The sequence below is a fragment of the Anomaloglossus baeobatrachus genome, chromosome 2 (assembly GCF_048569485.1).
Source record: "Anomaloglossus baeobatrachus isolate aAnoBae1 chromosome 2, aAnoBae1.hap1, whole genome shotgun sequence".
In the NCBI taxonomy this organism is placed as follows: Eukaryota; Metazoa; Chordata; class Amphibia; order Anura; family Aromobatidae; genus Anomaloglossus; species Anomaloglossus baeobatrachus.
The window spans coordinates 706,438,819-706,462,384 of NC_134354.1; the positions used below are offsets into that span (position 1 = coordinate 706,438,819).

At 47.1% G+C, this 23,566-nt stretch overlaps 1 protein-coding gene and 1 long non-coding RNA gene across 3 annotated transcripts in view; one reads left to right on the forward strand and one right to left on the reverse strand.

The window, feature by feature from the left end:
- Window positions 1-23,566, reverse strand: part of LOC142290624 (uncharacterized) — a 119,853-nt gene continuing 96,287 nt past the window's right edge. The window contains exons 1-3 of one of the 2 annotated variants that reach the window (XR_012750354.1): window positions 15,342-15,433; window positions 12,787-12,881; window positions 1-65 (exon numbers count right to left, since the gene is read on the reverse strand). This is a non-coding gene — a long non-coding RNA (uncharacterized LOC142290624). Of the gene's footprint in view, window positions 66-12,786; window positions 12,882-15,341; window positions 15,434-23,566 lie in introns of those variants that run through there. The other variant, XR_012750353.1, reaches the window with a different exon arrangement.
- MRPS31 (mitochondrial ribosomal protein S31) overlaps window positions 15,491-23,566 on the forward strand; it is a 120,189-nt gene continuing 112,113 nt past the window's right edge. The window contains exons 1-3 of the mRNA XM_075334592.1: window positions 15,491-15,690; window positions 16,981-17,298; window positions 21,861-22,016. Of these exons, the coding sequence (XP_075190707.1) occupies window positions 15,623-15,690; window positions 16,981-17,298; window positions 21,861-22,016 (542 nt within the window). The 5' untranslated portion in view covers window positions 15,491-15,622. The remainder of the gene's footprint in view (window positions 15,691-16,980; window positions 17,299-21,860; window positions 22,017-23,566) is intronic.

Below are 23,566 nucleotides of genomic sequence, written 5' to 3' on the forward strand. Positions count from 1 at the left end.
ATTCAAAGAGTTTTCTTTATTTTCATGACTCTGAAAATTGTAGATTCACGTTGAAGGCATCAAAACTATGAATTAACACATGTGGAATGAAATACTTAACAAAAAAGTGTGAAACAACTGAAAATATGTCTTATATTCTAGGCTCTTCAAAGTAGCCACCTTTTACTTTGATTACTGCTTTGCACACTCTTGGCATTCTCTTGATGAGCTTCAAGGACATACACATTTCTGGGGAAGAGGCATACAGCAATGGGGAATATACAACTCTAGAGGGAGACATTTAGCTATGGGAGTAACATACAGGTCTGGGGGGTATACAGCACTGGGGTAGGTAACATACAGCTTTGGTGGGGAATACAGCACTGGGGTGGACGACATACAGCTTTGGTGGGGTATACAACACTGGGGTGGGTAACATACAGTTCTGAGAGGATATACAGCACTGGGGTGGGGGACATACAGCTTTGATGGGGCATACAGCACTGGGGTGGGTGACATACAGTTCTGAGAGGGTATAAAGCACTGGGGTGGGTGACATACAGTTCTGAGAGGGTATACAGCACTGGGGTGGGTGACATATAGCTTTGGTGGGGTATACAGCACTGGGGTGGGTGACATACAGCTTTGGTGAGGTATACAGCACTTCGGTGGGTGATATACAGCTTTGGTAGGGTATACAGCACTGGGGTGGGTGACATACAGCTCTGACGGGTATACAGCTCGGCGCCGGAGGGACCCTTGCTGGCGCTGCGGCTCCTCTTTCTATTCATCTGTGGGACAGGAGCACACAGCGGGCTACCTCCGCCCACAGATGAAGTGTGCACACACCAAGTGCAGATTTAAAAGGCCGGCAGCCAGGAAAGTGCGGCTGACGGCCCGAGCACTGCGGTCCTTGGAAATCGGTCCATGCACCATAGAATACATCACTGCCTCTGCCGATGGGAAGTGAGCCCCCCTGGCAGTTCAGGGCCCTGGCACTTGCCCGTGTGTGCCGGGTGCTGACGCCGGCCCTGTTGGCAATATTCTAATATACTGACATTAGTTGAGAAGTACAGTGACAGGCACTATATACAACTTGTTACATGCAGGGATCCCTCAGTTTTATGTAATGTATGACCCACATGTATGTTTTCTTAATACCACCCACACAATGGAAGTCCAAATATGAATGACTGGTGGATTCACAGGTGACCTCAAAATGGAAATCTCTTCCCGGATGGTGTGAGATGCAATGTCATGCAAAGACATTGCATCTGACACCATCCGGGAAGAGATTCCCATTTTGAGGTCACCTGTGAATCCACCGGTCATTCATATTCGGACTTCCATTGTGTGTCCGGAATTAAGAAAACATCACCTAATGAACCCCCAGACATCCTGAGGGAGAAACGCGTTGGGATGAGTGATGAGTATTGCATTATTTTATTGTGTGTAGGGGACAGTTATATATGTGTTAGTAGATAACTTCTATATGCATAAGGTATATTTGGACGGGATGCTTATTCCACTGACACTGAAATAATTCTGATGTGATATTCTAATTGGAGATTCATCCACAGTTGGTTGATCGTACGTTTTCAGTGGATATATTATACATCTTTAACCTGTATGCATTTTTCTATATACAGAATTATTTAGATACTGTGTTCAATATTTTATAGCACATTACTCTAACAAATAGCTGGCCTGCACACTGCACTGGCACTTTATGTGGTGATGGTGGTAGTTTATTGTTGATGGTAGATAGGGTCAGTGAGGGACAGCCGACGAGGAGCAGGGGCACCGAGTATTAGGGTGTTTACACTCCGCTGTAACAGGGAAAGTGAAGCCCGTTGAGATCATTTCAACTACAACCCCCTTCTGAATATTCATGGTTGGCGCACATGTCCCTCCCTCACTATTAATCCACCTCTGAGTGGCTATTTTTTGCACTGTATTGACAGTTTTTTTTAAAAAGATGACTTAAATAAAGATATTTTTATGGGGATTTATTTTTTTGGTAGTTTTTTGGTATTGATCCCTAGGGATTATTTTTCTTGGTTATTGTAAAAGGTGAGCTGAACATATATGTTTTTTTCTCTGTTGTTCTGTGTCAGTGCAGCATACTGTATACTTTGTATCTGTGATGATCATTTAATGATTATTTTACTTTGTAAGGTAAAAATATACTTAGGATCAGCACATGCTGTACAGTAAAGGAATACATTTAAAGTATAACTCAAACTACTAATAGACAGAAACATTCTTGTAATTATTGACCTGCTGATACCAGCACTTTTCTGCTGCTCTTTTCAGACTTGCTTTATATATTTTCTATGAGCCTAAAGGGAAAGAAAGCTCTGAAATAAAGATGACCTCCAGAAATGCTATTTACCTGCATAAAAGGGGTAATATGCAGGTAAATAGCATTTAAATAATACCTGGATATCTTACTGGAGCAGCGGACACAGGAAGATAAGTGAACTTACATGTTCTCTGTAGTAGATTGTGTACAGGCATTGGGAGTGCACATAGCAGTTACAGCCAGAGTATAGGTACTCCGTACACAGTGATCACCTGTAATCACTTCCCCGCTCAATACACAGTGGATGACCTGTAATCACTTCCCCGCTCAGTACACAGTGATCACTGTAATCACTTCCCCACCCAGTACACAGTGATCACCTGTAATCACTTCCCCACCCAGTACACAGCGATCACCTGTAATCACTTCCCCGCTCAATACACAGTGATCACTGTAATCACTTCCCCGTTCAATACACAGTGATCACTGTAATCACTTCCCCACCCAGTACACAGTGATCACCTGTAATCACTTCCCCACCCAGTACACAGCGATCACCTGTAATCACTTCCCCACCCAGTACACAGCGATCACCTGTAATCACTTCCCCACCCAGTACACAGCGATCACCTGTAATCACTTCCCCGCTCAATACACAGTGATCACTGTAATCACTTCCCCACCCAGTACACAGTGATCACCTGTAATCACTTCCCCACCCAGTACACAGCGATCACCTGTAATCACTTCCCCGCTCAATACACAGTGATCACTGTAATCACTTCCCCGTTCAATACACAGTGATCACTGTAATCACTTCCCCACCCAGTACACAGTGATCACCTGTAATCACTTCCCCACCCAGTACACAGCGATCACCTGTAATCACTTCCCCACCCAGTACACAGTGATCACCTGTAATCACTTCCCCGCTCAGTGCACAGTGATCACCTGTAATCACTTCCCCGCTCAATACACAGTGATCACTGTAATCACTTCCCCACCCAGTACACAGTAATCACTGTAATCACTTCCCCACCCAGTACACAGTAATCACTGTAATCACTTCCCCACCCAGTACACAGCGATCACCTGTAATCACTTCCCCACACAGTACACAGTGGATCACCTGTAATCCCTTCCTGGCACATTGACAGTCAGCCCTGCAGCATGTGTGCAGAAGTCTGACAATGTGCTGGGGAGTAATGTAACGCTTGCTGCTGGAGATGGCACTGCGATGAGCAAAAGTGTACCCACTAGACCACAGGGAGACCCCAAGCCTACCCTTTTGTGTGGTAAAGACTGGGATTGTGGCAGCTGACTCCCACGGCAGGGGCGGACACAGGTGTAGAAAGGGCTGAGTATCAAGAGTAGACAGGGATCACCGAAGTGGCAGAGGCACATAGCACGGCCAGGATGGACAGGCAGAGGCACTAGCAAGGCTCTGACCACTGGGATGAATGAGGTGGAAGACAGGGCTATGGTGGACAGGCACAGTCTCAGGTGTAGCAAGGACCACCGGGGTAACTGAGGCTGTCGGCACGGCCGTGGTGGACCGGCACAGTTTTTGTTATAGCTAGGGTCACCGGGTGAACTAAGGCTGGAGGCAAGGCCGTAGTGGACAGGCACATAGTCTCTGGTATAGCTCGTTACTCGAGTCGAGCAGGTCAGATGCTCTGAAAAGTGCTCAACTCAAGTAACAAGTATAATGGAAGTCAATGAATGGACAGTTTGGCTCTATGCCCACATACTTCCAGCCATAAAGAGAGTATTTCCGGGAAAGGGAGGGCAGGGTTTGTTTGTTTTTGTGGACACACAACATCCAAAAACATTGTTTTAACCAGGGCTGTGGAGTCGGTTAGCCAAACCTCTGACTCTAACTCCTCAATTTCCCTAATTCTGACTCCAACTCCCTTATACATGACTCATGTTTGTGATAAGTTTACTGTAGTAAAGTGGTAACATCATTATGATACAATAATCAAACTGTTTAGGTAGAACATAAAATATATTTATTGGAATGCAAGTTTAGAACACAAAAAACTTTAAAAAATTGTAAATATACAATACACTGTGCAGTAAGTGGGGAAAAAATACAGTTTTCAATAAAAATGTGCGGAATAACATTTGTGCAGTCTATGAATTTGTTCTGAGAAATAGTATGGCCTCCATCAGATCCTCCTTCATAGATTACCTCAAATCTGACCTAATTATTTTAATGCTGGAGAACAACCTCTCTACAGTAACTTGGGTTGGTGGCAAAGAGCTGACCACATTGGCAATATCGCTAACAATCACAAGGTATAAAGGAATTGCCTCATGCACAGTCAGTTTTGATGAACGGTTTAACTCTTCTACTTCTTTTAGAGCAAATCAAAAATTTTGCTGAAATCTGGTCATTCTGTTTGCTATGGGAGTGGAATCTTTTTTCCCTGTAGCAATGCTTTTCAAAATTAAACTCCTCATCTGATGAGGCTGAAGACACGGCAGCAGTAGAACTGGCAGGATCCAAGTCATCTTGCTCTTGGTTGTCCTTTAACCCACTCATCCTAACTGTTACGTCTATCAGAGTTGCTTTTCCTTTAGTAAGCTGTTGATCATCAAGCAGTATACGATGACTTGAGTCCACATACACAGCTGCAAGAAGAATTTATTTTCTAATAGCAGTGTCTATCTTCATTTTATTGAATCTGCGATTAAACCTCCTCTTTGGGACAGGCAAAACAGCAAGTTCTTCCACTCCTTTATGAAAATACTGGACGTTAAATCCTCAGCTTGTAATTTTTTAGTCACTATAAATGGGTGATGAAGTAATTCCTTCAATTAAGCCACTTGTGTCCATTGACCTTCATTTAGTGTTATCTGAGGGTTGGTCATGTCTACAAGAATGGGTTTCAGCTCAAGCAATCGCTCAATCATTAAAAAAGTGTTGCCCCACCGAGTGGTTTGATCGACAATTGCCCCTTTTCCAGCACATCTCTTCAGGATGGAATTAATTTTATGAGTTCTGACAGCAATAACCAATTTTCTCACATTGCCAATCAGAGTTCCAGCATGTCCTTCTTGCAGATTATCTCTAATTGCCAGCTGCAGCGTGTGCACAACACAGCGCATGTGATAAATAGGAGAGAGATGTGAAGCAGCTTCAACAAGATCATCTAATTCTAAAGGATCAATCTGCTGTTTATTGAAAGTTTAGGCTTGCTTTAATAAGTATAAAACTATGATACCACAATTGTGAAAAAAGTGTATAAATTTTAAGTAATACAATCACGTGTGGTAAACAATTGAAAGTTAGACATACGAAGTTAAAACGAGGTCTAAACGAGACAAGAGGAGGAAAAAGGGTCCCACGAGGTGAGACAGACTGCCCCCTGGCAAAAAATAAATAATAAGGGGATGTCCCTGGATCCAAGGAAGACACATAAAAACATTCACCTTAACCAGAACGGAAGTGTATGGTAAATATATGTATGTATGTATGGTATATATATGTATGGTATATATGGTAAAAATCCCTTGGACCATTAGAGCAACACGTACTTGTGCTCTAACAACACTCACAAAGTATATGGTCTAAAACAGGGCCAATATAAAAATCGTCAGAACCACCAAGGATATATTGCTGTAGTAATTGCCATCATAAATAACAATACCATGGTGGTAGAGTGGCACCTGAAGACCTACCCATAATAGTTGTAGCACACCAGAGGGGGAATCTGTCAGCCTCACATGTGGAACCGGTCCCGACACGTGTTTCGCGTGTGCTTCGACGGGAGACCGTGACCAGCAGTGCGCCGGCGGTGGATAAAAGGAAAATGCAGGAGGCGGGGACTCGCTGTAGTAATCACTGACAGATTCCCCCTCTTTTTTCACAATTGTGGTATCATAGTTTTATCTTTAACATGACAATACCCCCTATTTTTCACAAGTTATTATATGCATTCTATGGGGTTCATGGATATTACTATTAATATGAGTTCCGCTATACTTGGTTATTGTTTTCTTATTGCTTCAATAAGTACTTACCTTAATCCTATTCTCCTGTTCACTTTAGAGTAACTAGCAGTACTGAGATGATTGCAGGCGTTGTTTGTGTCTTTGTTTTTACCCTTAACTGTAGAGGTTTAGCTTCACTACTTATATCATGTAGCTGAAGTGCAGCACAGATTCATCTCAACTAAAAGCCTAGATTCTTTGATCAGGAAAAGAATAGACATTTATAGGACATTTCATAACTTTCCCAAATTCTTATGAAAAAATATTCAGCACATTCTGCATTGAACCGCTGCACCCAATTATTATAAATTATTATATATTTTAGAAGTCGGAGTTGGTCCATTTTATACCGACTCCGACTCCACCAAAATAGACACCGAATCTGACTCAACAATCCCGACCCAACAGCCCTGATTTTAACCCCCATTCAAAATTCAAAGCCATTCAGAGACTGCAAGTAGATCTCACTGGGGTGCCGGCTTGCAACATGCAGTGAAGTAACCCTGGGCTGTGGGTTCGTTGTTTCACGGACGACACATCTGAGCATCCACGATACTCGACCCAGCACCGCGAATACCCGACCACCCCGATGCTCGATTGAGTATTGAACACAATCGTCCATCATTACTTATGAGTTATCCAGCAAAAAAAAAAAAACAAAAAAAAAAACTTGTGAAGCTATAGAGTGTCAACAAAAAAAAAATTATATAAAATGTAATGATTCTGAATGTGGCAGGATTTTTTCTCTGAAAAATGCTTTTAATGTTATAAGTGATATATGCAGGAATATGCATTGGTGTATAATCTTGCGGTACTTTCATGGAATTAGTTTAGTAGTTGATACATAATATTTCTTTTCAATAATTGCCACATGTAATCAGCTCATAGAGAAAAAAAAAAGAAAGATATAGAGACAGTTGTTTGTACTAACCCCTTCAGGATCACTGCTACATGAAAAATAATTGTATCTGCCTGGACTGATAGCAACCTGGAGAAACAGTGATCCACAGAATCTCCTTAAAGGGATATTCTCAAATTGCTTATTGAGCAGCTTACACTGCAGTCTCCTTAGGTCCTGGTCTCTGGCGGGGTGGACTCTCCTCCTTAATGACAGTTCTGGTGATCAGCAGAGCTGTAGTATAAGTAGAACTATAAAGCGCAGCACAACTTTGCTATACCACTGTAAAAGGTGTGCAAATGCAGCAGCACGGAAAATGCAGACCCAGTGGAATCAGTGGAGCAAGAATGAGATTAACTATTTACAGTTTCAATGATCAAAGTGCAATTTTAAGGAAAATGTCAGATTATGAAAGAGCAGATGTTATATTGTTGTGTAGCACCCACGGGGCAATGGTTAAATTACTCGTCGCCGGGCTTGATGATGTGAGGTCTGGGGATGTCACAGGTGGCCCTTTCTGCCCAGTTTCGTGGCCCCGAGGTGTACAATAAAGGAGGGGGGAAGGGTGATGATGGTGGAGGATTGTTTTTTGACACCACCTGCAGTATAGGGAATGGCCGCCGCTGCTGTCGCTGTCCTCCGGGGCTCATGGTGGTAGCAGCTAAGATGTTTCTGCTCCTGACAGGTGGAGCAGGCCTCAGGGAGGATGATGAGGGGAGTAGTAATGGCGGGCGCCAAAGCGCGGGGCGCCGGCAAGGAGAGGCGGACATAGCCTCTGTGGTTTCAAGGTCTCTTTACTCACAGTTCTGGTTTCACCCGGAAGATGACGGTCCCCGCCGTGATGGGCCCCAGCCGATCACGAATTCGTTGGAGGTCAGAACCGGTACAGTGAATGGTGGGCCCTTCCTCCTTGCGCGTATTGATTGGATCCCCGTGGCTTGAAGCTTTTTGGGAACCCCGGTTCTGTAGAAAGTGTTTACTCCCGTCCCGTATGCAGGTGCCGCGGATCAGTTGTGGGGCCTGCCTTGGAACACGACCCTGGATCCTATCTGGCAGTGTGCTCCAGGAACTGTGGGAGCTGGAGGGGCATGCAGTTCCACTGGCCTGCAGATTTTGATGGACAACTTGAAGTATAATCCACCCTAGGATTCTGCACCCTGCACTGCGCCAGTCCCAAGGGAGCAATCCAGCTCTCCCCTCGGCAACCGTATTGTCTGCTGCGTCCCATTACAGCAACTGGTAAAATCCGACTGCTCTTTTCCTCTCCTGCTGGAGAACTCTCTAACTGTTGTGTTGCTCCTAACTCCCCCTGGTGGCTGCTCCTCCCGTCCCAGGTTCCCGCCACTAGTGGATTGGTGGTCCCAGGTGTGGTGGTATCCTAAAGACCCAACCACGTTGGTGACCCCTTTTGATCCAAGCCTAGCCCGGTCCACAGTAAAGGAGGGCAACCTACTATGTGTGTGAATTGGTGTGTTTCGAAACCGGTACCGACCTCCTCCAGACCCAGGATGAGTACTGCACTGCTGTGATTCAGTGATCTAGTAGGATCAAAGGGGTAGAAACTTGGAAACCCACAGAATCACCAGAGTGGTTGGAAACTCAGCTGACTGCAGACCTCTAACTGACAACACAACTAGAAGTAGCTGTGGGACGTGCCTACGATGACCTGGTCGCCTTGACACAGTCAGAGAGCTAATTGTTTCTAAAGAGAGAAAAACAAGGAATGCTAATGTGCCTTGGAGCAGTTCCCCAAAGATTATAGGTAGCCCGCAAACATGTAAAGCTGGTGAGACAAGATGAAACACAGTACACAAGTAGAGAACAGATTCAGCAAAGATGAGGCCCAAACTATCTATATAGGAAAGGACAGAAAAGAGCACTGTCTGCAGCCACGCAAAACCCTAGCAAAAAATCAACATGTCTGATATGAAAAAAATGAGACCACACGATCTCTCCTCCACTATATCAGTACTCTGGTGTTACTGGGATCCAAGCAAAACACTAATATAGAGGAAGGACTGAAATTAATATCAAGCATGACAAAACAAAAATACATTGCAGAATACGGAGCTGGGTACACAGACATTCCCAGCAGGGAATAATCCAACTCCACCAAGAACTCCACACAAACAGGAACCAGGAAACAAGCCTTAATACCACAGAAATAAAAACTACAAGAAAGTGGAAACAAACCAGCAAATGGTACAAAGACAAAACTTATCTGCAAGGAGATCAGGTGGGAACAGAAGATAGGGCAGGCTCCAGAATGTCCACAGCACTACAGAAGACAACATTGATCACCGGCCCAGACCGAGAGAACACTACTTAGTTATATAGGCCCAGTCTGAGCAGCCTGATTTCCAATCATCTTCAGCTGTCTGACTTCTGTTAAGCAGACTAACTCTACTACCAGCACTGGCCACAAGAGGGAGCCCCAAACCGGAACCCAGTCCAAATGTGCTCACAATACCTCACCTTCAGTGAGGTGCAGTACCCTGTGGCAACTGAAGCCTCAGGGGTGCCACAGTTGTACAACCAATACAATATAAAATCACAAACTTTAGCTCTACATTTCCCCACATAATATTTGAATAGATTCACTGTCCATTAACCGTCAATGTCCATATCGTCACTGTAGGAATCTCTGCTGCCCTCACTAGAATTATCGATACCGGTAACCGCAACAGGCTCTAATGGGGGTTAATTCTGCTTCCCTATTAAGCATCAAGTCTTTCACTACAGTCCACAGATGATTTTCTACCCCATTGGGTCGCACCAGCTTCCTCCGTCTCACAGGGGTGTAGCTGAAATCTGTACCGCGTTATTAGGATCTTCTGGCCTCTAGCACTCTTGAGTACACCGTCCTTCAACTAAGCTTCCCGGCATCCACAGCTCACATGGTCATCCTCTCCGGTAACTTTCTCTTCTTGGGTCACACAGCGGTCCTCTTTGGTAACTCGCTCTCCTTAGCTCACACGGTCATCCTCTAACGGTAACTTGCTCTCCTCGCCCATCATCTTTGGTAACTCGCTCTCCTCAGCTCACACGGTAATCCTCTCCCGGTAACTTTCTCTTCTTGGGTCACACAGCGGTCCTCTTTGGTAACTCGCTCTCCTCAGCTCACATGATCATCCTCTCCAGTAACTTGCTCTCCTCGGGTCACACAGCCGTCCTCTTTGGTAACTCGCTCTCCTTAGCTCACACGGTCATCCTCTCCCGGTAACTTGCTCTCCTCGCTCATCATCTTTGGTAACTCGCTCTCCTCAGCTCACACGGTCATCCTCTCCCGGTAACTTTCTCTTCTTGGGTCACACAGCGGTCCTCTTTGGTAACTCGCTCTCTTCAGCTCACACCGTCATCCTCTCCGGTAACTTGCTCTCCTCGGGTCACACAGCCGTCCTCTTTGGTAACTCGCTCTCCTCAGCTCACACGGTCATCTTCTCCCAGTAACTTGCTCTCCTCGCCCATCATCTTTGGTAACTCGCTCTCCTCAGCTCACACGATCATCCTCTCCAGTAACTTGCTCTCCACGGGTCACACAGCCGTCCTTTTTGGTAACTCGCTCTCCTCAGCTCACACGGTCATCCTCTCCCGGTAACTTGCTCTCCTCGCCCATCATCTTTGGTAACTCGCTCTCCTCAGCTCACACGATCATCCTCTCCAGTAACTTGCTCTCCTCGGGTCACACAGCCGTCCTCTTTGGTAACTCGCTCTCCTCAGCTCACACGGTCATCCTCTCCCAGTAACTTGCTCTCCTCGCCCATCATCTTTGGTAACTCGCTCTCCTCAGCTCACACGGTCATCCTTTCCCGGTAACTTGCTCTCCTCGGCCATCATCATTGTTAATTCACTCTCCTCAGCTCATACGGTCATCCTCTTCGGTAACTCGGTCTTCTCAGCTCCCATGTTCAACCTCTTTCATGGGCTGGGCGCCGTTACACTTGTGCCTCTGAGTGCGGCTATAAGCTAGCTCTGCTTGCTTAACACATCCGACTTGGTACAATTCTGGCTGACGACTTCTCCCCTGTTCTGGCGTCAGGGGCTTTTTATAATTTCTAAGTGTGACACAGATGGTCACATGACTTTGTCCTTCTTGCTTCTTCTTCACCCTGGGAACCAATTCTTTTTTATCTCAGTTCCTTTGTGAATAACTGCTCTTAAAACTTGGGCCAACAGATGGTGATGTTTGTTCACACAAGTTTTACTTGTGCCTTTTCTGATGGGTAAATCAGGCACATCCTTACAACACAATAAACCATCAGTGGTTTGTTCTGGAATGTACACTGTTTGGGACAGTGAGAGCCATGATTAGGTGACCTACTCTAAAAGCTGCAGGGCTGGTAATTTTCCAAGATTTACAATAGCAGTTTGTCAGAAGATGAGATGGAGGTAAGAAGATAACAACCCAGCATGCTGCACTATTTTGTCTGGCGAAATGTCAGACTCCATGATGAAAACAACCCACGTTGTAGTCAATGAGGTCTACACAATACTAGTGTCCGCATGCAGCGGGTTAGAGCCCTTATATGCAAATATGAACACAGCGCTGGTGAATATTCTATGTGTAAGGTGTCATGTATAACTTTTATAATATCTCAGCAGTTTGTGTTTTTTCATAAATTCCTGTGTGATCTGACCCTCTGGCGTGGTGCGACTGAGCACAATAGATATACCATTTGTTCCACGCTCAGAGAATATAGTGCAGATAGTCCAATTCCTATTAACAGCACAATACAGTCCTGACTAGATAGCAACTGTGCTGACATAAATGTCACACCTTGCCAGATGGTTGGAAACAAAACTATGTACACTAAACAAAAGTATACAGAGTAATGCAGTGCAGTGGATGCCACTGTGGCACTCATACTTGTGCTATGTTAGTTGTGCTCTGTGGGCAGGTCACCACCTCGTCCAGCCCTTCTACCTTGTATTACTGTCTCTGTAGTTATGCTGCAGGACTATCCTGCACTTCTATCATAATCCCCCTTAACGAACTTTGACGTCAGTTTACATTATTGTCAGATAGGGGTTCACGACCTGTGATGTAAACTTACATCTCGGCAATTGCGTGGGCACAGCAGCTGTGCCTGCACAATTGCCATCAGGAGTAATTAATAGCCGAGCTCTGGGTGTCATAGCCAGGAATGGTCCCCGCACCGCCACTAGCTGTTTAACCTCCTTAATGCTGTGATCAATGGTAATCACAGCATTTAAGAGGCTGGTAGAGGGAGTTTGCTCCCTCTCCAACCTGATCAGGACTCCCCCAAAGTGACCACGGGGGCCCGATTGCTACCATGGCCACCCGAGGTCATCACAACTTACGGCAAGCCAGTTAGACAATGCCAGGAGCACGGTCTCAGAGGCTTCAGTCAGTGCAGCGCTGACAGGTATATCTCATTCCAATACTGGTGCATTGCAATAGATTATATCAGCAATTAGGGCAAGAAAAGTTAGTGTCCCATAAAGGGGGGACGTAGTAAAAATGTAAAAAAAAAATTGTAAAAATATTTAACAAAAATCCCAAAGTTTGAAAATTGCAAATTTCTGATATTTTCACAAATAAATACAAAAAAATATCATCCTAAATTAAATCATTTGTGGCTACATTACTGATCTCCTCCAGACAACGTCTACCACTTCTTTTGGTAAATTACATCCCTTCTTTGCAACCACTTGTGTTTTCTTGTTGCCATCATGCATCTAAAAATATAAGAAAAAAGAAAAAAAAAATAATTTAGCAATAAAGCTTGATTTGATGAAAATAAAGTACAATGTGTTAGGCTATGAGCGCATGTTGAGTTTTTCCCTTGCGTTTTAAACTGCACTGTGTCAATGACAAAATGCATGTGTTGTGCTTCCTCAGCAAAGTCTAGGAGAAGTCAGCATTTTCATGCACGCGTTGCTTTTTTTTAGGCAGAGTTTTGTTTGACAAAAATTTGTCAAAATCTTTGCCTAAAAAAAGCAGTGTCACTTCTTTTTGCACTTTGGTCACGTTTTGTGACCCATTGAAATGAATGAGGTGTGTCAAAACGCAAACAAAATGTTAGCTGTGCGTTTGCACCGCACTTTTAATGCGTTCTGGATGCATTTTTGTCAACAAAAATGCAGGTCACTTACATATCTCTCTCTCTCTGTCTCTCTCTCTCCGCTTCATACTCACCGATCACCGGCGTGGCACGGCTGTCATACTGCTCCTGCAGCCTCTCATTCTTCCTCCCGACCGCCTCATTAGCCTCATTACATATTCACTGCACCCGCTCATTAGGCTCATACATATTCACTGCTTCCCCCATCTGTGATTGGTTGCCGTCAGACGTGCCCCACGCTGAGTGACAGCTGTCTGACTGCAACCAATTACAGCTGCTGGTGGGCGGGTCTATATTGTACAGGGAATAAATAAATAATTTTAAAAAACGGGATACGGTCCCCCCAATTTTGATACCCAGCCAAGATAAAGCTTCGCAGCTAGTGGCTGGTATTCTCAGGCTGGGGAGACCCACGTTATTGGGAGCCCCTCAGCCTAAAAATATCAGCCAGCAGCCGCCAGGAATTGCCGCATCCATTAGATGCGACAGACCTGGGACTTTACCCAGTTCATCCCAAATGCCCTTGTGGGGTGGCAATCTGGGTAATAAGGAGTTAATTGCAGCCCATAGCTGCCACTAAGTCCTAGATTAGTCATGGCAAGCGTCTATGAGCCACCCCTCATCACTAATCTGTAAGTGAAAGTAAATAACCACAAACAGCCCAAAAAATCCTATATTTGATATAAAATAAAAGCCCCCATTTTCACCCCCAAACACCCCTCCAGGTCCGAAGTAATTCATACGAAGTCCCACGGTGATTCAGCTCTGCTACATCTCTGTCCTGTCACAGTGAGCGTCATAGAACATGATCGCCTACTGTGAGTGTAGACAGAGCCACGTGATCAGAATGAACTTGGGTGAACCTGACATCACAGCTGCGGGACCCGTAGTACGGCGTGTGTCACAGTGTATCACCGCTGTGAGATTCAGATCACGACTGAAGTGAGCTGCGCCATCAGCGGCGACGTCACTCAGGTGAGTCCTGAGCTGTGACCAGAAATCAATTGAATGAATGCACTGCTGATCGCACGGCTCACTTCAGTCACTCGAGTGATTTGCTGTTACAGGTGCAGGACTCCAGCTGTGGCCGCGGTTACCTGAGTAACGTCACCGCTGATAGTGTGACTCACTTCAGTTGCTGCGTGGCGCTCACAGAGGCAGTCTTGTTCTATGGCACTCGCTGTGAACGTCAGATGTAGCAGTGCTGGAAGCGTCAATGGACCGAGTGTGGATTACATCGGATCTGGAGGGGTGTTTGAGGAGTTAATAAAGTGGTGAAAGAGGGTGCTTTTTTGTCTTTTATTTCAAATAAAGGATTTTTGGGTGTTTATTTACTTTCACTTACAGATTAATGATGGGGGGGGGGGGTCTTAGACGCCTGCCATCACTAACCTAGGACTTGGTGGCAGCTGTGGGCAATGGGAAGAGCCGGGTCCAGTGGCAGAATTGGGGCATCTAATGGATGTGCCATTTCTGGGGCGACTGTGGGCTGCTATTGTTAGGCTGGAAAGGGCCAAATAACTATGGGCTTTCCCACCCTAATAATATAAGCCCCCAGTTGTCTGCTGCACCTTGGCTGGTTTCAGAAAAATGAGGGGGACCCCACGTCATTTTTTTTTTCAATAAAAAAAAATGAAAGAAAAGCGTGGAATCCCCTCTGTTTTTGATAACCAGCCAAGGTACAGCTGAGGGTTGCAGCCTGCAGCTGCTGCTGATCCTGTGCTGGATATGAAAAAGGAAGGGGGACCCACCGTCATTTTTTATACCCCCAAAAAATTAAAAAAACAGCTGTGCAAGCTAACTATCCCTCTATCTATCGAGCTATTCTGTTATTTCTATCTAATTTTCTATTTATCCATCTATTCTAGCTATCTATCAAATATCCTATCACATATTTTTTTCTCCTTTTTACAACGCACTGTCAAAAACGCATCCAAAACTCACGCGTTTTTACCACGTTTTTTTTTCCCCAAAGCAGTGTTTACAGGTGTCAGGTCTGCCAGAGGGTGCAGTTTTTTTTTGTCAAACCAAGAACGCAGCGTGCGGACATTACAAAACATAATCTCAGAATCACCGGGGTCATGAAGGTGAAAGAAGGATGGGGGTGATGGGGTTAACCGGCTGCAGACAGTGCTCGTGAATGACTCTTGTTTGACCCTTTTGTGTTTCCGTCCTGAGGGCGGAGCTGCGCTGTGCAGCGTCACTCTCCTATGTGCCGGCACGTGTACGATCTTACAGGGGGAACCTTCCACAGAGCGCCTGTTTCCAGCCGGGGCAGTGATAGTGCAGGACGCGGGTGCTCTGGCTTTGTGTTCCCCCAGGTCAGGGTCACGCTGCTGTGCAGTGCGGTAGGAGATGTATCGGCGGGCTGTGCTGTCACTGTACGGGGGCGGCCTCTGCTGCCGGCGGCTCCCTGCTCCCAGGTAGGAGCCTCCACAATACGGGACGGTGCAGGGGCTGCTGTGTGCCATGCGGTGCCTGCTGTACTCCGTCATCTCCTGTCACTTTGATGTTACAATCCCGGTCCGGTGTGAGACTTGCACCCTCGGGCTGTTATATCACACCGCTGCACAAATGTACTGAGAGGGGTGCAGAACACAGGGGGTTAACCCCGTATTCCCCTTTATGGCCCTATAGTTTTCTAAAAATCCATGACGAGTGCACAGTCTGCTGCAGACGCTGCCTCCGATCAGATCGCAGTGGAGCTCGGACGCTGCCTCCGATCAGATCGCAGTGGAGCTCGGACGCTGCCTCCGATCAGATCGCAGTGGAGCGCGGACGCTGCCTCCGATCAGATCGCAGTGGAGCGCGGACGCTGCCTCCGATCAGATCGCAGTGGAGCGCGGACGCTGCCTCCGATCAGATCGCAGTGGAGCGCGGACGCTGCCTCCGATCAGATCGCAGTGGAGCGCGGACGCTGCCTCCGATCAGATCGCAGTGGAGCGCGGACGCTGCCTCCGATCAGATCGCAGTGGAGCGCGGACGCTGCCTCCGATCAGATCGCAGTGGAGCGCGGACGCTGCCTCCGATCAGATCGCAGTGGAGCGCGGACGCTGCCTCCGATCAGATCGCAGTGGAGCGCGGACGCTGCCTCCGATCAGATCGCAGTGGAGCGCGGACGCTGCCTCCGATCAGATCACAGTGGAGCGCGGACGCTGCCTCCGATCAGATCACAGTGGAGCGCGGACGCTGCCTCCGATCAGATCGCAGTGGAGCGCGGACGCTGCCTCCGATCAGATCACAGTGGAGCACGGACGCTGCCTCCGATCAGATCGCAGTGGAGCGCGGACGCTGCCTCCGATCAGATCGCAGTGGAGCGCGGACGCTGCCTCCGATCAGATCATCAGATCGCAGCGAAGCGCGGACGCTGGCTCCAATAAGGGCGCAAACACTGCTGCCAATCGGAGCCCGTTGGGGTGCAAACGCTGCCTCTGATCGTGGCGCAGACACTGCTGCTAATCAGAGCGCAGTGGGGTGCAAATACTGCTGCCAATCGAAGTGCACTGGGGCACGGACGCTGCATCCAAATGAAGCACAGTGGGGGGACGGACGTGGCCACCGATCGGAGTGCAGGGGGGAGCAGATGCTGCCGTTGATCAAAGCGCAGTGGGGCATAGATGTTGCCTCCGATCTTAGCACCGTGGGGTGGGCGCCAGGTGCGGTGGGCTCACAGTGCTGCTGCCTGTAACATAATATTTTACATGTTCCTGCAGATTTGCTGATCTGGCCTGTAGACACTTATCCGTTGACAATGTCCTCTGGTCTGAGAAATCTCCCCCTGAAAATAAAGGCACAGGAAAGCCATCTGATGAGGCTGAGGACAAGACACCACAAAAGGAAGCGTCTTCCAAAGCAGCGGAGCCACACACCCTGGCTGGCCTTCTAAGTGGTATGAAAGTTGAAGTGACCTCAAAAAAGAAGTTCCAGGCGATGAAGAAGAAAAATACCAAACTGCAAAGTCAAGAGAATACAGACAACATAGAAAGCGCCAGCAGAATGTTCCAGATGGTGGCGGAAGAAAGTCACCCGGAGTAAGAGATTTGTCCTGATGATGGTTCTGGTCTAGAATTTTGAAACTTAAATGGGATATTTCCATATTTTTTAAACTTTGGTATATTTACAGGATTTGCCAACAATGTGTCATATATGAGGGTCCCACCAATTGGATCCTCATCTGTTTCAAGAAGGGGCCTTGTTCCGCTCTGAGTAAAGCGGGCTTTACATACTACGACATCGCTAAAGTGATCTCGTTGGGGTCACGGAATTTGTGACGCACATCCGGCCACTGTAGCGATGCCGTTGCGTGTGACACCTATGAGCGATTTTGCATCGTCGCAAAAACGTTCAAAATCGCTCATCGGTGACATGGGGGTCCATTCTCAAATATCGTTACTGCAGCAGTAATGAAGTTGTTCCTCATTCCTGCGGCAGCACACATCGCTCCGTGTGACACTGCAGGAACGAGGAACCTCTCCTTACCTGCCTCCCGGCCACAATGCGGAAGGAAGGAGGTGGGCGGGATGTTCGTCCCGCTCATCTCCACCCCTCCGCTTCTATTGGGCGGCGGTTCAGTGACGCTGCTGTGACGTCGCTGTGACGCTGAACGAACCGCCCCCTTAGAAAGGACACGGTTTGCCGGTCACAGCGACGTCGCAGGGAAGGTAAGTCCATGTGACGGGTCCGGCCGATGTTGTGCAACACGGGCAGCGATTTGCCCGTGTCGCACAACCGATGGGGGCGGGTACGCACGCTGGCGATATCTGTACCGATATCGCAGCGTGTAAAGTAGCCTGTAATCAGCTTAATAGCTGTGTACATTGCGGAGCATAGAGATAAATGGAAAGCGCTCCTCTCTTGGCCGCCTCCTGCCAGTGGTGTGAGATCACTACAGGTAGTTCTAGATCACAGCCGTAGGACCCCCACTTTTCATACATTTCTGACAAATCCTTCAGATATGCCATCAATGTTAACCCTGTAAAGGTTCTGACTTAGAGCTTGTATTAGGGTACAGGCACATATTGCAAATTTGAAACTCAATTTCTACAGTAAGGTTGTTTCCACGTAGTAGATTTGGGTGCAGATTTTCTGCACACAAGTCTGCATGTTTTGGCAGGAAAAATACAGCAGAAAAAATGTATGTTTTTTTTATTGTGTTTTCGTTTTTTATGCATTTTTAGGTCATGGCGATTGTGGGGGTTCCTGAGCTGTACCCCTACGATTGTCGGGTGTCCGGCTGATGTTACAGCTGAGACGCGGCTCTCACTGCCAGGAGTGGTGCCTGCGCCGCTCAAAGCACTTTAACCCCCTAAATGCTGCAATCAATCATGATCGAAGGCGGCAGGGGGAGAGGGATTGCTTACCTCTACCCGACGATCGGGTCCCTGTAATGCAATCACAGGGACTCGATCGCTGCCATGGCAACACTGGGTCGTCACCATGACTATCCTGGGTTACTGAGCTATGGATCGCCTCACAGACCATACCGGATCCATGGTGTTTGAGATGAAGACGTGTAAGTGCTGCAAATGCAGCACTGACAGATATAATCCACTGAAGTGATCAAGCTCGAGCACTGCAATGGATTATATCAGATGCAGGAAAAAATGCAGAAAGAATTGACATGCTGCTGCTTTTTTCTACACCAAAATCTGCAAGGAAAAAAATCTGCAACATGTGCACAGCAACTCAGGATTCTCATAGACTTTGCTGGGATGCGTTTTTTCTTGCATATTGATTAAAGGGAACCTGTCACCAGATTTGGGGCCTATAAGCTGCGGCCACCACCACAGGGCTCTTATATACAGCGTTCTAACATACTGTATATAAGAGCCCAGGCCGCTGTGTAGAACATAAACACTTTATAATAATTACATAGGAGGTTGCTCCGGTACAGACTGGTCAAATGGGTGTCTCCATTCTCCGGGACCGGCGCCTCCTCTTTCGGCCATCTTTGTTCACCTTCTTCTGAAGCCGGTGCGCATGACGCATAATACGTCATGCACACTAGGCGGCATTGAGGTCCTGCACAGGCACACTTTGATCTGACCTGCTCAGAGCAGAACAAAGTATTGTAGTGCTCCTGCGCAGCACGTCAATACCGGCCTGTATGTATGACGTAGGACGAGTCATGCACCCAGGCTTCAGAAGAAGGAAGACCAAGATGGCTGAAAGAGGAGGCGCCGGTCCCGGAGAACGGAGACACTTATCCGACCAGTCTGCACCTCACTGCCCTCCTAGGTGAGTATTATAAAGTGATTTTTACGTTCTACACAGCGGCCTGGGCTCTTATATACAGGATGTTAGAATGCTGTATATAAGAGCCCACTGGTGGTGGCCGCAGCTTATAGTCATCAATCTGGTGACAGGTTCCCTTTAAAATCTGCTAGAAAAAAAAAAACATGAAAAGACGCGTCAAAAACGCAGCGTGGGCACACAACCTAAAGCTCCTAGACTGAAGGGATCTGAGGATTTCTGCAGTGGATCCAGTGCAGTTTTTTTTAATTTTTAGCAAATCGACAGGAGGATTAGCCCCATTGTTCACGCTTGATAGCAATCATTGGCTTTTCTGTATAGGACTCACAGGTTTGGGTAGCATGCCTCTGATTTCTACAGCATTTTTTTTTGTAATGGTGCAGCCAAAAAGCTATACGGGAATTTTTAGTAACCTTTAAATGAGGTTGTTGAAACCTCCTCTACTACACGGCATGCGGAGCGCCATTAATGTGGAAGCTGCACTGGAGTCCAGATCAGATCTGTGTAGATGTGGTAAAGGCGTCTTTTGTTTATTGCATCTGTAACTTTTTTTTATTGTATATGTATGTATACTGAAAAAAAAATAAACTCAACACTTTAAGGTGTACTTTGCACACTACGACATCGCAGCTACGATGTCGGTGGGGTCAAATCGAAAGTGACGCACATCCGTTGTCGGCGTCGACATCGGAGTATGTGAATCCTTTTTACTATGATTAACGAGCGCAAAAGCGTCGAAATCGTATAATCGGTGTAGCGTCGGTCATTTCCATAATTTCAGAAGGACCAATGTTACAATGTTGTTCCTCGTTCCTGCGGCAGCACACATTGCTGTGTGTGAAGCTGCAGGAGCGAGGAACATCTCCAACCTGCGTCCCAGCTGCAATGCGGAAGGACGGAGGTGGGTGGGATGTTTACATCCCGCTCATCTCCGCCCCTCCGCTTCTATTGGCCGCGTGCCGTGTGACGTTGCTGTGACGCCGCACGACCCGCCCCCTTTGGAAGGAGGCGGTTCGCCGGCCAGAGCGATGTCGCAGGGCAGGTAAGTGCATGTGAAGCTGCCGTAGCGATAATGTTCGCTACGGCAGCTATCACCATAATATCGCAGCTGCGACTGGGGCGGGGACTATCACACTCAGCATCGCTACCATCGGCTTGCGATGTCGTAGTGTACAAAGTACCCCTAACACTTTTTTGTTTTTGCTTCCAATTTTCATAAGTGGATCTCCAATATGAAAGACTTTCTATACATAAAAAAGTAGTCCTTTTTCTCTTAAATATTGTTCACAAATTTGTATTGTTTACAAATATTTGTGAAGTGGTCTGCGGTTGTAAGGATTATTGGATTTATGGCCAAAATCTCTTAAATGCCATTGGAGACGGCTTATGGTAGAGAAATGAACGTTGAATTCACGGGCAGCAGCTCTGATGTACATCCCTGCAGTCAGCATGACGATTGTACGCGCCATCAAAACTTGTGATATCTGTGGCATTGTGTTGTGAGATAAAACTGCATGTGGCCTCTTATTGTGGCCAAAGGCACACCTGTGCAATAATCATGCTGTCTAATCAGCATCTTGATATGCTGCACCTGCGAGGTGGATGTATTATCTCAGCAAAGGAGAAGTGATCACTAAGGCCACCTTCACAGATCTGTGTCTTCAGAACGTGTGACTTCCTGCTTCACACGTACCGGACACATGTGGATCCAGTAAAATCACTGGGTTTGTGCTCATGTATGTGTTTTCACATGGACCTTGTACGCGTGGAGTATACATGTGTCCATGTTCTCCACACAATCACATGTCTGGTTTTGGCTGGCAGCACGGGTGTCACATGGACCACACACTGATGTGAAGCATGTGGCACGTACCAGAGAAAACACAGGTCACATAAATATAAAGAATTTTTATACTTCTCTCTAGCGCTGCTGTCTCTGCCTCTGCTGTAGCTTCTGGGCCCACTCATTAAGCTCATGCGTATTCACTACACTCAACGCGGACCCGGAAGTACCAGCAGCGCCGGGGACGGGTAAGTATACCAGCTCATGCTGTCTGTGTGCTATCCAATGTCACACGGATAGCACACATAAAACACGCACATGGACACATACGCACCTTCACCATGGGCCGTGCAAAACGTTCGTGTGTGAAGGAGGCCTAACACAGATTTAGCCAAATTTGTGAACAATATTTGAGAGAAAATGCATTTTGTACATAGAAAAAGTCTTTGAGTTCAGCTCATGGAAAATGGGAGCAAAAACAAAAGTGTTTTATATTCTTGTTCCGTGTGTATGAAGAGACTATAACATGGTTTGCTGCTAATTACCTCTTTGTTGTAGGGAGAAGCCGGTGAGCAAAGACCTATCGGAGGCAGCAGCTGCAGTGGCATCATCCTACCCATCCCAACAAAAGCAAGTGGAGTCTGAACTGCTACAGCAGCTGCGCCTGCACAAGCAACAGGCCGAGGAGATCCGGAGGAAAGGCAGTGATATCAGGTGGGGAGGAACTCAGGTCTTTCTAGCACAAGTACATTTTATGGGCTGTCATATGCTAACTAAATATGTAACCTCTCTCTCATCTGGTGTCTTTCCCTCCTCCTTCAAACACGGCAGCATACCCCATTACTAAATAACCCCATCCCTCAACCAGAACTGCGCTGCGAACTACAGACCTGGCTCTACTCTCCCCTTCATCTCTCATCTCCAGGAATGTTTGGTCCAGTCCCAACTAATCCACTATCCGCTCCTTAGGGTACCGTCACACTTTAGCGATGCTCCAGCGATCCCACCAGCGATCTGACCTGGTCAGGATCGCTGGTGTGTCGCTACATGGTCGCTGGTGAGCTGTCTATCAGGCAGATCTCACCAGCGACCAGTGACCAGCCCCCAGCGACGCGTGGAAGCGATGCTGCGCTTGGTAACTAAGGTAAATATCGGGTAACCAAAGTGCTTCGTTACCCGATATTCACCTTGGTTACCAGCGCACACCGCTTAGTGCTGGCTCCCTGCACTCCTAGCCAGAGTACACATTGGGTTAATAAGCAAACCGCTTTGATTATTTACCCGATGTGTACTCCGGCTAAGTGTGCAGGGAGCCAGCACTGACAGCCTGAGAGCGGCGGACGCTAGTAACCAAGGTAAATATCGGGCAACCAAGCAAAGGGCTTCGCTTGGTTACTCGATATTTACCTTGGTTACAGCTTACCGCAGGCTGCCAGACGCCGGCTCCTGCTCCCTGCACATTCAGATTGTTGCTCTCTCGCTGTCACACACAGCGATGTGTGCTTCACAGCGGGAGAGCAACGTCAAAAAAATGAAGCAGCACTGTGTGTAACGAGCAGCGATTTCACAGCCGGGGCCAGATCACTGCTCAGTGTCACACACAGCGAGATCGCTAATGAGGTCACTGGTGTGTCACAAAAACTGTGACTCAGCAGCGATCTCGCTATGTGAGAAGTGCCCCTTACACTATTGAAATTACCGTTACTAAAGCCTCTAATGATCTATTAACCACTGAATCTAATGGTCACTGCTCGCTGCTGATTCTCCCGGATCTCTCTTCTGCATTTCACGCTGTGGATCACCAGCTCCTCTTCACTATGCTCCGCTCTATCAGCCACAAGGACACCGCTCTCTCCTGGTTTTCCTCCTACCTCTCTGACCGCTCCTTCACTGTATCTTTTGCCGGCTTCTTTTCCACTTAGGCCCTGTGCCCACGGGACAAAATTCATGCGGATTTTGCTGCTGAAAACCTGCGGATTTTCTGTATTTTCCAGAAAAATCCGCAGGTTTACGCAAGTACAGACACTCCCCATGTTATCCTATGGGATTTGGGGAGTGCTGTTTCAATGCTGCGGATTTTGCACCTGTGGGAAATGCTGCGGATATCCCGCAGCCACAAAGAACTGCATGTCAGTTATTCCTGCGGATTGTTCCACGTGGATCTCTATACTTACCTGCCTTGATTGAATACACCGGAGACTCTTCCTTCGGAGCCAGGAGCGGGGTGCAAGAGGTGGGCGGGGCCTGCATGATCTGCGGTCATG